The following is a 15,670-nucleotide window of genomic DNA, read 5'->3' on the forward strand; positions in this document are numbered from 1 at the left end:
CTATTGACTATTAGTTTCAGAGATATAACAGCGGTTAGACAAAATAAAAAAAAATAAAAAAACCTCCCATGTCACCCCTCCATTTGTTCCAAATGCCTGTCCAGCTCAGTCTTAAATTTATTTAGGCTATCAACTTCCACAACAAAGGTTGGAAGTCTGTTTCACCAATCAACTATCTGCTGGCTAAAGGCAAATTTCAACACATCTATTCTACAACTGTCTTTCCTCAATTTGAAACTGTGCCCCCTCAGGTTCTTAATCTGAGCAAGAGGAAGAATCTCATCAGCATTCAGCTTGCTTAACCTCCTCAATCAGATCACCTCGCAGGTGCCTACTCTCCAGGCACTGCAATTTACATAACTTAAGCCTTTCTTTGTAAGAGCACCCCTTTGTTCCCCTCACCAATCTTGTTACCCTTCTTTGTACTCATCTAGCAACTCTACATTCTTCCTAAAATGAGGCCTCCAGACCGGTACACAGTACTCTAGGTGTGGCTTGACAATTGCCTTGTATAATGGGATAATCACCTCCCTGTCCTTGCTAGCAAAATTCCTATATATCATTGACAAGGCTCCATGACCTGCCGGGGCAGCAAACTTCATATTTGACTGCACAATTACCCCCAGGTCTTTACACTTTCCACTTCCCTGAGAGTAGTACCACACAGTTGGTACGTTTCTCTTCAGTTATTGTACCCACATGCAGTACTTTGAATTTGTCAATATTAAACAACAGTTGCCACTTCTCAGCCAATCTGCCCAACTTATCTAAATCCAGTTGGGGTAGCATATTGTCTTTACTGTCGTTAATAATCCTGCCAATCTTTGTATCGTCTGCAAACTTGGGCATTAAAGCTGATATACTTTCATCAATATCATTGATAAATATACAAAAAAACAATGGGCCCAACAACAAACCCTGGGGAACTCCACTAATACCATTTTTCTACAAAGAGCAGTGTCAATTGATTACTATTCTCTGTCGTCTCCCACTCAACCATCCCTTTATCCATTGTTGCAACTTACCCAATTTGTACAGCAGTCTTCCATGTGCAACAGTATCAAAAGCTTTCCTGAAATCCAAGTATATGATATAAAAATTATTTTTGGCATTAAGTTCCTTCTTGACCACATCATAGTATACAATCAACCTGGTCAGACAAGACCTCCCTTTAACAAACCCATGCTGTGTCTTAACTATTACTGCAGTCTTGTCTAGATGATCCTTCAATGCTTCTTTAACCAGTGATTCCATTATTTTCCACAGAACACAAGTTCTTGTGTTACGGGGAAATAGTTACTTGTGTCACCTTTTGAATCCCCTTTGTGAATTGCTGATACATTTGCACAGCTCCAGTCTATGGGGACCTCAGGGGAGGTCCCCATGGACTGGAGGACCCTCCACTTTACTCTGAGTTATTACAAAATCATTCAGCTCCCTGTTAGAGTTTGATAAACTTCTGGCACTCCGCTCATTGAATAACACCTCATATTTGAAAGCAGATGCAAAATACTCATTCAGTTTATCAGCTACCTGAGCATGATCATCAATAATCAACCCATCAATGTTAAGTGGGCCAATCTGATTCATCCCTTTCCTTCCAGAGTTTACACAAGTAAAGAACTCTTTGCTGTTTTTCTTTGCATCCTTTGCCAAAGATTTCTCGCAATCTGCCTTCGCCTGTCTAACCTCCTTTGTGACTTGATTACAGACAAAAAAAAAAAAAAGCTAGTTTATATCTGCCATAGGCTTCTGTGCCACTTGATACTTTATATGCATCCCATACATTTTTCTTCTCTGCCACGATCCTCATTGTTTTCATCTGATATCCATTTAGGCATAACTTGAATGGTATTTCTTAGATAGAATGAAAAGCCAAGTAGCCTCCAAAATTAAGTTCCTAAAGGCTTCCTGTTTAGAATTCAACGTTAGTAACATCATCATCAGTTGATCCCACTGTACAGAATTTAAAAACTGTCTGAGACCCCTGTAGTCACCTTCATGAAAGCAAATGCCTTTCCCTTTAGCCTTGATGGTAGTTACATCTTTGAAGTAATTCCCACATCAGTACATTTTGATCACTGTCACCCTGTGGTTCCTTTATCTGTAATTTCTTAATGTACAAATAATCAATGCTGATAATCAGAAGAGTATTACTCCCTCTAGTTACCTCTCGAACATGCTGCTGTAGAAAACAATTATCCAATAAATCCACAAAAGTCTTGCTAGTATGCAAGTGACCAACCCACAAGTTCCAGTCAATATCTGGAAAGTTAAAATCACCAATTATAAGACACTCTGATTTACTGGCCCACTCTATTTCTCTGCACAACTGCTCATTATACTCATCAGATTCATTAGGTCTAAAACACACACAGTCTCATTTTTCCTTTCCTAGTGCTTATGTCACACCAAACAGACTCAACATTGCATTGTTCACCAACATCAATTGGATGCACTTCCTTAGATTTTATGTGTTTATTAACTAACTGCATAATGCCTCCTCCCTTCCTGTCCTGTCTATCCTTCCTGTAGACATTGTACTCCCCAAATTCCAATTCTGCACTGCTTATATCTGTGTGATGCCATGTCTCTGATATCCCAACAATGTCTGCCTTTGATGTCTTGACTAGCACTTCAAACTCATCAAATTTATTAACTATACTCCTAGCAGTGGTGTACATGCAAGTATACATGCACCTGTTATTATCCTTAGTTACCCTAACACAGCCCATGTATTTACTTGTCCCATTACGACTCCCAGCTGTCCTGGAAATCTCCACTACCTTGCTTTCCAGGCTACTGCTCTCATTCTAATAGAAGTAGTGCAAGATTCACTTTTGCCTCTGCCTGCGGCCACTGTTAACCTTTTAGTCTGTGTATCCCCCCCGCCCCAAGCCAGGAGTTTTCAGACACAGCTAACACTGCCTCGATAGCATCAGCAAATATTCTTGCACCCTTTCTATTTGTGTACCCCATCTCTGTAGATACAGTCTCTCCTGTCAAAAAACAGAGACTATTCTGAAAAAAAAATTCTACCACTTGAGCCTTGTGCAATTTCTCCAGGGCCGAATTAATCGACAAGGCTCTCATCATATAGTCCCTCCTATTGTGTCTGGGCAGAATTGCAGACAATTTCACATTCAACCATAACTGGTGACTTTTTTTCAACACTGACCTATACTTGTTGAATAAATTTGCAGATCTCTTACACTTATTAGTTAGTTCCAATGTGTACAATAATATAACCTTTATTATTATTATTAGTTCCAACTACATTATTAGTTTCAATGTGTACAATAATATAACCTTTTGTGTCCTTAAAAGTTGATAGCTGTTCTACAATGTCATCAACTTTGACTCTGGCAGACATACACTGGTCCTGTTCCACCTATCCTTCTTGCATTGTATATTCCCCATCTCCCTGACAGATTCCTAATACAGTGCTTCGTATTACGTGATCTAGTTTTACTTTATATCTTACGCTATCAGTTTGAGATATATATGTTTCACTATCAGTTCGAGATATATATACGTTACACTATTTCTTAGACTACAATATGATGGCTAGTTCAACAATATTGGCGCCAACACCAGGAGTCGTAACTTCAAAAAATCACTGGGGAAATTCAAAATAAGAAGCTAACGAATGCTACTTAACCTATTTAATATCTCTGAAAATAATACGCTAAAAATTAAAAATACTTATCCCTTTTCAGCAGCCAAAAATCCACCAACTGTTCTATTCCACAACCAGAGTGCCCTCTGTATTGTTGGACACAGTCATAAATGTTTCAGTCGATGTGAATAATATGGTTAGAGAGTTGCCCCGTGCTTTAGACAACGATTATGCATTGATTGATTCATAAATCGAAATATTTGCAAGGATATGTGAGAAAAGAAACGGTCAAATTGTGACTAAGGTATTTAATCAATACTCCTCTGTACAAATGTTAAAACATCACAGTCGATTGTCAGTTGCTTGCTACAATTTCATTGAGAGTTACCAATAGTGAACAAGTAGACAATGTAGAGAAGATTGCATTGTCTGAAAGTGACATCGAATTACTTATGGCACAGGAACAATATACTTTACTTTGGAATGAAGAAAAATATCTTGTAATTGCTCCTGGACAACACAATCAACTGATGTTAATAGTTTACGATGACCATGCTGAGGAACTGTCATTTCCAGTGATATACTTAGGCCATCCACGTAAATTTAAAGATTAATTACATGTTACTCCGTTTATGATGGCAACTAGTGAAATAAGACGAAAAGATCACCGAGGAGTAACACCACATCATATTCTATACATGGTGGTGAAAAGTTTATGCTTGAGAATAACCGATGGTTTGTATTCCACTTTCAAATGCATCGGAGAAACTTCCAATGTAACAAAACGTATGATAGAAGACCAAACATTTGTTGAAGAATGCAGTGAACGTAACTTGTCGTTTCTGAAATCCATTCCAAATTCTGTACACTACTTTTTTTTTTTTTTTTTTTTTTTTGATTTGGTAGTTGTTGGCGCATCGGCTTCTGTGGCCATATTGCACCTCCCAAGGTTTTTGCAGTACTTTGATCCAAGCCCGAGGCGGGAATCGAACCCGCGACTTTTGGGTTGCCGGGCAGGTACTTTACCCACTCGGCTAGCCCGGTCGGCAAGTACACTACTGATCTCAACCCAAGAAAGATGTCTCTGTTATGATCACACAACTTGGTAAACCGACCATGTTTCTGACATTCAATGCGAGAGGTTCGCTGGCCACATCTCTTGAAAACACTTCACAGACTAAACAGTAGTGAAGATAAAGATGTTGACGATCCAATGAAATAATTGACAGCATTGCAGCTTATGAAGCTAGTCAACGAGGATCCAGTCACATGTGTAATATACTTCAATACGCTAGTTGACGTTATAATGCATATACTGCAATCGAAAATGTACAATTCTTTTGGGAAATTCAAAGTTTTTTTTTTTTTTTTTTTTTTTGGTAGTTGTTGGCGCATCGGCTTCTGTGGCCATAGTGCACCTCCCAAAGTTTTGCAGTACTTTGATCCAAGCCCGAGGCGGGATTTGAACCCACAACCTTTGGGTTGCCAGGCAGGCACTTTACGAAATTCAAAGTAATCAATTTCTTCGAGTGTATAGAGTTCCAGCATCATGGCAGTCTACATGCTCACATTTTGCTGTGGCTACAAAACGATCCTAAAGAATTTGTTTCGGATTATATGCAAAAGACTAGAAATAATAGATGAATTGTGCAGCTTCGATGCTTTGGCTCTTCCGAAGTCTTACTCAAATCAAATGCACAAGCATACATTTACTTGTTTTAAGAAGAATGTTGATCAATGCAGATTCAACATTCCATATTGATCTATGGATCAAACTCGAGTTTTAATACCGATGAACACACAAGGCAATCGACGTTCAAGTTTCAAACAGCGTTTTCAACAATATAAGAAAGATCTTGAAGAGAACATTACAATACACTCGAGCAGTTTCAAGAAGAGCACAAGTGGGATATGAAAACTTATCTGGATGTTATTTGATCAGGATTGCAAGACCTACCATTCTAATGAAAAGAAAAATGACAATTTTGGACGAATACCTTCAATCCTTGGATAGCTGGTATATTAAATTCGAATATGGATTTACAGTTCATACTCGAGGAACATTCATGCCCATCACACATTGTAGAATATGTTAACAAAACCAACAGAGGCATAAGCCATTTGCATCGAGAGTTGATAAAATTGCAAGAAGCATATCCAGAACAAGACTACACCGACTTGTTAAGATATTATTTCGAAAGCAAGAATGTTGGCATTAGCATGAAAATGTTGAACATCGTTGAAATCAGCTCGCAAGAGGCAGCTTGGTATTTGCTTCGCCAGCCAAAGTCTGAGGCTGGTAGAGAAGTTGTGTACATTCTAACTACTTGGCCTCACGAGCATCAGAAAAGTAAGAAGAGCAAGAAGCGAATGGCTGAAGAAAATCTCAATGATGATTCTACCGACATATGGAATGAAAATATTATACAGAAACATGAGGAAAAAACCAAAAGAATGCAAGCTCGGTCAGCTTTGTTTGGCTGATTTTGCAGCAAAATACAATGTTGTGAAGGGACAATGTAAACCTAGAAAATAGATGCATGTCATAAGGTATTGCCATTATGAAATGTCTGAATTGGCAGAGTATAAATGTGAGATGATTTTACTTTACTGGCCTTTCAAAAATGAAATGGTTGATACCTTAGATTCAAACAAGTTTCTTCAGATATACGATGAAAATGAAGAGTACTTTATGAATTTCCGCAAAAGGTATGAGTCGGACATTGATATTCACAAAACAGAGTATTGTAGAAAACTTTGCATCGAAATGGACGATAAAGAGGTTGCTCATGAAATTCGAGGAATATATTCAAAGTTGAATCACAATGGATGCTAGTAACGGACTTCAAGAGAACAATGATAATACTGAAATGATTTCGGCAAACTCGCTATCTGCTGTGCTATGTAGGTGAGATGTTAGTCCACCGCTGATTACTGCATGTTGGTTCGTATGAAGAAATGAGAACAATGCAAGTTGATTCTTGAAGTTATATATCAAATAACATCGAGCTAACACAACACCACTTCAAATATTCTTTACTGGTCCAGCAGGCTGTGGCAAGATTACCTTGAAAATTACGATGGAAACTTACAATCGCTAAAGTCAAGCGCACAACTCGCTTGCCGACCGGGCTGGCCAGGGTGTGTAAAGTGCCTGCCTGGCAACCCAAAGGTCGCGGGTTCGATTTCCGCCCCGGGCTTGGATCAAAGTACTGCAAAAACCTTGGGAGGTGCATTATGGCCACAGACGCCTATGCGCCAACAACTACCAAAAAAAAAAAAAAAATCAACTCGCTTAACAATGCATTCGTTGCCTGCATGTTGATGATGAAGGCGGCTGTAGCAATCAACGGTACTACAGTTCATTCGTCGTTCAAAGTTCGTATCACACGAATACATGGTGGTCTTGCTCGAGAAACTTTACACCTGTATTGTAACGCATTTCAAAATGCTCAAGCAGTATTCATCGATGAAGTTGGCATGATCAGAGCGGACATTTTGAATACAATCAATGCCCAAATGCAAGAGATTACCGGACAATTCGATCGAGAGTTTGGTGGTTTAGATATCATATTTTGCAGAGATTTCACCAGTTTCCACCAGTGAATGAAAGGCAAATATTCAAGCCACATAAGAATTCCATTGGTGGTGCAATTTTGTGGTAGTCTCTCAGTTTCTTTCCATTGGTTCAAGTGATGAGAGTGATGTTGCATTCTATGGCATATTAACTAAAACTGGAAACAGTAAAACATTAGACACTGAAGAAAAGAAGTTAATCAAAAGTCAATTTAGAACACAAGGCTGTTTCAGGGAACAAGTACCAAATGCTGTTCATTTGTTTTATCGTAAGAACAATGTTGGTCAATATAATGATCAATCATTAGAAGGAAACACTACCATCAATTGTACAGCCAACAATCACTTCACTGGTTACAAGAGTCGTGAACAGTTGACGCGAACAAAACAAAATCAAATGAGCGTAGCAGAGACCGGAGGTTCCATATGTATTGCATCTATCGACTGGAAAACTTTACACAATCAATATAAACATTGATGTTGAAGATGGTTTGCTCAATGGAGCGATCTGAACTTTACAGCACACTGAGATGCAAGAAACAGAAATCAAAAGATTGTGGTTACATTTCGAAAGCAAGAATGATGGAACTAAGAGTCATCTCAAGTCTCGCCTGCACATATTGTCGCATCGTGGCATATTAAATCTGGCTGGACTCCGATTACAAGATGTTCCTTCATAGCTTTCAAAAGCAAAATGCTTAAATGCAAAAGAATCCAATTTCCTTTGGTTGAAGCTTGTGCTATGACAGTTCATAAATCTCAGGGCGAAACTTTCAGAGAAATCGTATTCGATTATGATAAGAGTCTCGAACAGCAAATGGTATATGTTGCATTGGCGAGAGTTAGAAGCATCAATGGCCTGTATATTAGAAATCAGAAAGACGACTTTACATTCTACCATGCTCGCAGTTGTAACGCTCCTAAGATGCAAGATTTTTGAACTGAATTGAAACATTTGAATAACCATCATTTGGAAACACTCTCTACAACCATATTACAATTTTAGGATCAAGTTGCTTCATCAAGTTTCAGAATAGCATTGTTGAATACACAGAGTTTGAAACTTCATAGCGAAGACAATGCGATCGATCCTGTTCTCATGAAATCGAATATTTTGGCATTAAATGAAACATGACTTGAAAACAATGAAAATGTTGATGTTTGAGGATACAGCTGTATCACACAATTCAAAAGACCATCTGTGTGATCTGGTGGTGGTGTTGCGATATACAATAAAGTCGAATCGACAATATATATATGCCACATATTCTCATTACCATGGATGCAGACTCACTATGGCAAATGACTGGTGCAGATAATTCTGGCTATATTTCTGCAGCTGAAGTTGAAATTAATGGACAGAAGACTTTACTTGTTACATTCTACCTCTCACCTAATTCAACATTGGAGTAGATTAAAGTTTTCTTAATATCAAATCTAGCGATTTATATGACAAAGTTTGTCGACATACCTAAAATTTAAGGAAATTCGACTTTTAAAAGATCTCAATAATTTTAGTAGGTGATTTCAACATTGACGTTAAGAAACCTGAAAATGTTCCATTCCTCGACTTCATGGTCCTCCAACTGCATCAATACATGTCAACATTGATAAAGTTCGGTTCAATATAGAAAAGGCATCTGACAAGGAGACACAATCCTCCCAAATTATTTTATGCCTGTTTAAAAGAAATTTTTTGCAAGTTAAATTGGGATAATAAAGGACTCAAGACAAATGGAGATTATTTGAATCACTTATGATTTACAGATGATATTATTCTCTTTTCCAATAATCCAGAAAAATTTCAGCAAAACATTGAAGAACTGCAGCATGAAAGCAAGAAGTTTAGTTTGAAGATGAATATCAAGAAAATGAAGGTTATGTACAACAAATTCACCAGACCAAAGAAAATTAAGGCTGATAACTAGAAGAAGTGGAAAGGTATGTTTACCTTAGACAAGAATTTCAACAGATGGAAATATCCACACAGAAATTGAATGGTGTATAAAATTGGGATGGCAAACATTTGAAAAGTTTAATATGGTCTTCAAGACAAACTTGGCAATCTGATTCAAACAAAAACGTTTTTGATCAAGTGCAGTGGCATATCCAGCTATCATCGTAGGGGGACATGGCAACCAGGTCCAGGTAACATCGTAAGGGGGATTATGGTGACCAAGCTTTTGAGTTTTTTTTTTTAGACCACCTCCTGCGTTCCAATTGTTTAATTTCAAAAAGTTAATATAGTCTTCAAGACAAACTTGGCACTCTGATTCAAACAAAACAGTTTTTGATCAGTGCAGTGGCATATCATCGTAAGGGGGCATGGCAATCAGGTCCAGGTAACATCGTAAGGGGGGCATGGTGACCAGGCTATTGAGTTTTTTTAGAACACCTCCTGCATTTTGTTTCTTTAATTTCAAAACATGGACATTGAATGCCAAAGCTTTACAAAGACTGAGGGTGACACAGAGAAGCATGGAGTGATGAATTTTGAGCATAACCAAAATAGACTGAAAAACATGTACATGGATTTGCCAACAAACCAAAGTCTGCAACATCACTAAAAGAACAAAGTAATTAAAATATAAATGGGCAGGACACATATGAAGAAGTGGCGACAGATGGACCGAAAGAATTTTGGAATGGATACTGCTTAACTCTAAACAATCAAAGAAAAGACCAAAGTTCAGGTGGATTGATGAAATTGTGAAATTTGCTGGTGTAAAATGGTAACAGAAAGCATAAGACTGCAGTTGCTGGAAGTGTGTTGAAGAGGCCTTCATCCAGTCGCAGATCGACAATGGCTGAAGATGATTATATTTTCATGTGCAGGCTTCCATGACCCATATATACGTATGTTTTGAAATTCATTTAAAATAATATATCATTAATGTATAAACTATCTAGAAATTTTATAATTTTTAATAAAACTTGAGATAGTCAGACAAACCGTTTGACAAGACTCAATTTTAAAATTTAATGCAATTCAATGGGAATCAAGTTATTACAAGGGAAGAGACAGACATGGTGAAAACAACAGGTGCTTATACATATACAGTTGATTCCGGTTAATTGAGACACATCGGTACTGGTGCATTTTGGCCCGATTAAGCGGCTGCCCCAATTATCCGAAGATTCACGTAAAAAAAAGTTAAAAATACAATGGACCCCCGCTTTACAATTGGTTCGCTATACAATCAAATCATGTTATGATGGAGTCACCTAAGTAAAGTACCGTTCACTATATGATGTGTAGTAAGCGCTGTTCATTGTGATCACGTTGATGTTCTATTAAACAGCGATTCTAATTAGCAAAAATAGGTGGAATATTATCCACAGGCTATAAAAGTAAAGATATATTAAGCACAAATTTACCCTTTATTACCTTACAATTAAAAAAATTAAATGATACGTGAAAATCAGAATTAATACATACTGTACTATGTACATACTAACTAGTTGACATTTCTGTTCACTGACATTTGTGGGTAGGGGTCAAAACAGTAAAAAGATAAGCAATCAATAACAAAGAACACAGCACACACAAATTGCAAGTAACACGATACGCAGAAGTGAGAACGGAATAACAAATTACGAATCTTTAAAAATAGGAATGAAGAGAAGATTATGAAAATTAATTTTTTTATATGATTGAAGATTTCATGGAAGTGTAAACACATTTTACCATAATAAGCCACAGAATTCCAGCTGTCGGTATTATCGCAAATTCAATAAGATCGAGTTTACTGTTCGTTTATGATAACTTTCACTAACAGAAAAGCCTAATAAACAGGTAGCTGCTGATTGTTTTTATTGTTTTACGGTTGACCTCCAGAAATCAGACCAAACTACGTGGTACGGTCAGAGACAATCGTAGGGTGATCTCCAGTGCTGCGGGCTCCTGCCCCGATTAAACGGCATGTTGTCCCAATTAAGCGAAGTAAACCCTGGCTAATTTCTCAATTGGGTTCTGTTTTTTAAGATTTGCCTCAAATAAACGGCTGCCCCGATTAACTGGTGGCCCAAATAACCGGAATCCACTGTATATGTGATGCACCTAAAAAGGAAACATGTTATCTGTGTTTCCTACTTATAGTAAACACAATTTAAAATACATGATAATACAAAAAATAGCTTTGAAAGGAGGAGGAGGAGATCAAATTGTTGGCCTTAATAGTTCAATTTGGGTCTAAAATTGAAGGAATGCTCCTAAATTCATATCCAATAGTTGATAAAATTGAATTAAGTGACAAAGAAATAGACATAAAGATTATTACCATATGGGGGGAAAAAAAAAAGGTATTTTTTGTAGGATTAGCTTCACATATCGTCAGATAAGTGACAGCTAAAGATTTCAGTCATATACATTTAGGAAATGAATTAAAAACAAAGAATGAAAGGGATTTGGGGGGTTATTATCATAGCAGACATGAAGATATTCATACAGTGGAGACATGCTGCATGGAATATTCAAGGTGTGCTGTCAATTATTTATCAAACAACTGCTTGTAAATATGGATATCTCAGTTGTAGTTACACTATATATAAGATAATAGTGAGGCCTCGCTAGGAATACTGTGGTGTACAGGTATAAAGACCACACCTAAAAAAAAAAAAAAGTGAATGTCTTGAAAAATGTCAAAATGATAACAAAAGGGCATGTATATAAAGGAAAAGACTGAATACGTTGGCTACAAAATTTGAGTAATTAAGTATCCCACAGGTGGGACTTAACTGAAGTTTATAAGCCTGAGAAAGAGGATATTAACCAATCTGCCTCTCCAAGGAATGTTCTTCTGCAAATTCTACATATGAAACATTTTATTAAGGCTACAGATAAACATGAAGGCTGTTTTTGAAACATTCTTTCAGAATTTCTTGAAATAATCAATGCTAAGCTGTATGTTAGTGTTTTTGATGAACTACAACTTTGTGGTCTGCGGACCGGTGCCTTCAAACTGTTTGTTACTGGACCGCAATGAGATAAGTAAAGAAAATGAGTAATTCATTTTTATTGTATTTTACAATAGTACAGGTCCACGATGGATTGGAAATAAAAGAAACTGCTCCTTCACCACAGGAAGCACTGGTTTAGATGGCTCTCTTCCTATATATATTCCTGTAATAACGCTATTTTTGTTAACAATAAACTGGATATCTTTGGGTCTCAGAAAGAAGTAAAGGCAAGGCAACAGTATTAGGAAAAACTTCATAGGTATTTACAAATCAAAGGACTATGAGAAGGCTGCAAACAACATGCATACTAGTTTTAAAAAAACTAGATTGTAACACAGATGTGAACTTACTTTTTTACACAGCTATCTTGAATACTTTCCACAGAACTTTGGTACAGTGAGTGAAGAGTTGAGTGAAAGTTTTAGTTTCATCAAAATATCAAGAGTTTGAAAAAAATGGTTTTGAAACACTCTGTACTGAAAACTATCTTCTGAATGTTCAGAATACTTATGCAGGGTGATTCACTATCAGTGCGACAAACTTGCAGGAGGTGTAGGGGGCACAGAGACGAAATCACAAAGCATTGCAGGGTCCGAAATGCCTTTGTCATGCAATAGAGGACGTTGAACAGGAGGTCGCGTGAACAGCGATCCCGCTGGAAGTCAGCATTTGCGAACCATTTCTGTTGAAGAAACCAAGTAGCAAAAGTCCTCCGGAGTGGATAATCCGCAGGCTCCAATGACTGGACACATTGCAGATGGTATGAACTCATTTGGTTTGTTGACAGTATCCTCCATACAGTGGATTTGGAAATACCCAATCGTTGGCCTATTGCTCGAGTACTCGTACTCGGATTGCCTTCTGCAAGACATAGGACATTCTCCTCATTGCCTGGCGTCCTCGTCGTTTGCTCTCGATTCATGGTAACTCTCGTGAAACAACCAGTCTCACGTAACCTTCTGTGCACACATGCGAAAATCGTATGATGAGGAGCACGCCTGTGCAGGAAACGTTCCTGGTACAAGCGCAGAGCGGCGCACCTGTTACAGTCCGCAGCTCCATACGTGAGGTGCATGTCGGCCAGTTCAACGTTTGAATACTCGTCCATTCTACTGCCTCGGGAACCAGTTTGCAAATGCTGACTTCCACCAGTATCGCTGTTCACGCGACCTCCCTTTCAACGTCCTCTACTGCATGACGAAGGCATTTCGGACCCTGCAATGCTATGTGATTCCGATTCGTCTTTGTGCCCCCTACACCTCCTGCAAGTCTGTCGCACTGGTAGTGAATTGCCCTGTATATTTGCTTATAGGTACATGGTTTAGATCAGTGCTACTAAAAGTGTGGTCTGCAGACCGGTGCCTGCAAACTGTTTGTTACTGATCCGCAACGGGATAAGTACAGAAATTAAGAGTAATTCATTTTTATTGTATTTTACAATAGTATAGGTCCACAATGGATTGGAAATAAAAGAAACTGGTCCTTCACCACATGTAGTTTGAAAAGCACTGGTTTAGATGGCACTCTTCCTATATATTCCTGTAATAACACTATCCTTCTTAATAATAAATTGAATTTATTTATCAGTATGTCATATATTCCAAATCTCTCTGAAAGAATTTTAATAACAAATAAAATACAAGTGGATGATTTATATAGTCTATTCTTCCTTTTTTCTGATAGTCAGTTATTACACTTAACCTAACAAATATGGTCAGTTACCTGGTAGATTCACAGCAGTGGCAACACCCAAAAGAAAATGAGAGATCATCCCTCGCCTTCGGCCTTCACCAAAATATCCTCCAATAATAAGAAGATCAAGATCATCCATTAAACCATCGATATATTCTGGTTTCAGTTTCAACCATCCTCCACCATTTCTCACATTTGGCTTGTATAAGGATATCGAGTTCTTTATGACAATACCTTCTTCTCTGTCATTAATGGCCTCATTTAATGCACTGATAACCTCTTCCCTAACACAGAGTTTTCAAAAATATTTATTTTCTATATCTAGTTTATTTCTCTTACTTAAAAAATATTCTCAACAACAGCAAAATATTCTTTTAATAAAAGAAAGCTACAAACTCCTTTCAAAAAATACAGGCACAACATATGCAGATAAAAATATAAGAATAAATTAACTTATACTGTGGGTGATATTAAATAAATAAATAAATAAAAATATATATTGTCACTTTAATTTCTTAGATACACCATTGTATTTTGAATTTTTTTCAACTTACCTCTTTTGCTGCTTTAGGTTCTTGATAGCATAACAGGTGATGTCTTGGTAAATAGAAGGGGCTGAATCCACTTGACGCTCAAGAAGAAAGGTGATAGCTCTGTGGTCAGAAGGGGAATATGCCTCATTAACACTCCAGCTGGAAAGTTGTGCTTTATTGAACAAAAAACAAACTTGTGCAGAACTGGCCAAGGTCACATCGATTGTTCTCTCCCACATAGCTGCACTATACGTGGCAAGGTATATGGATTATATGGATCATATATAGATTAAAACCATATATGATCATTGATCGTATATGGTTTTTCAACAATCAACTACAATGGCATCATCAGGAGAAATTCGGTGGTTCTCCTCCCACAAATGTTCAGCTTCAGCAGATTTCCCATAGTTGGTCTTCATTAAGTTAATATGCTCAAGAGCTTGAAGATTTGTTCTTCAGAAAATAATACCATTAATGGGGGACAGGGGTGTCCATATTAACACCCACGTTGAAAATGAAATTCTTAGATGGGATGAACATTTCCGTCTAGAAAGCAACCGAGCCACTTCCGATTCCCATTCATATGTGGAGGATAATGTCCATGCTCCTATGATAACAGGTGTAGGAGATATGATCCTGTGTTTAATTAAGGATGTCTGTAACAGATATCTTACAGTCAATAAAGAAGGTGGTCACCACTGAAAACTACGGTTGTTTATATCGCTTTAAATTCCGTATAGTATAATTTCACATAGCATTCTAAATTTTTTACATTTATTTATTATTTCTATCTGGCATTTTATCGCTTTTAATTGCACAATCTGTGTATTTTATTATTTTTATTTTTACAAAATTCTATTTAGTGTTATATCATTATTTTAATAACGTTTCAGTTATAGACAGTTAGTGAGTTGAAGTTATTATGAGTCAGAACTTTCCAAACCCTTGAGGACTATTTAAAGAATGTGAACTGTCTTTGGGAGTTTCATTGAATTATTATAAACAAATTTTTTTCATGTTAAATAATCGGTCTTTGTAAATAATAATTGAACCTCATTATTTATGAATTTCAATATTTCATACAGCATGTCCCACCTACTTTTTCATACTACTGAATACACTATGAAATCTCAAACTAATAGAGTAAGATTATCTGCAAAAAGATCTAAACCTCCCAAACACTTCCTAGTTCATTTCACAAATATTCATGGTCTCAATTCTAATCTCAACAACGTCCATTTCCACTTGCAGTCTGCCAAACCCCAGGTACATTTTCTAACAGAATCTC

At 37.2% G+C, this 15,670-nt stretch overlaps 1 protein-coding gene across 2 annotated transcripts in view; it reads right to left on the reverse strand.

Moving 5' to 3' along the window:
• DNAlig4 (DNA ligase 4) overlaps window positions 1-15,670 on the reverse strand; it is a 462,385-nt gene that overhangs the window by 215,544 nt on the left and 231,171 nt on the right. For both annotated transcript variants that reach the window (XM_090384659.1, XM_090384660.1), the window contains one exon: window positions 13,877-14,130. In XM_090384659.1, coding sequence (XP_090240785.1) covers window positions 13,877-14,130 — 254 coding nt within the window. The remainder of the gene's footprint in view (window positions 1-13,876; window positions 14,131-15,670) is intronic.

Source organism: Mastigoproctus giganteus, chromosome 11, assembly GCF_048544385.1.
Source record: "Mastigoproctus giganteus isolate SK-2022 chromosome 11, ASM4854438v1, whole genome shotgun sequence".
NCBI lineage: Eukaryota > Metazoa > Arthropoda > Arachnida > Uropygi > Thelyphonidae > Mastigoproctus > Mastigoproctus giganteus.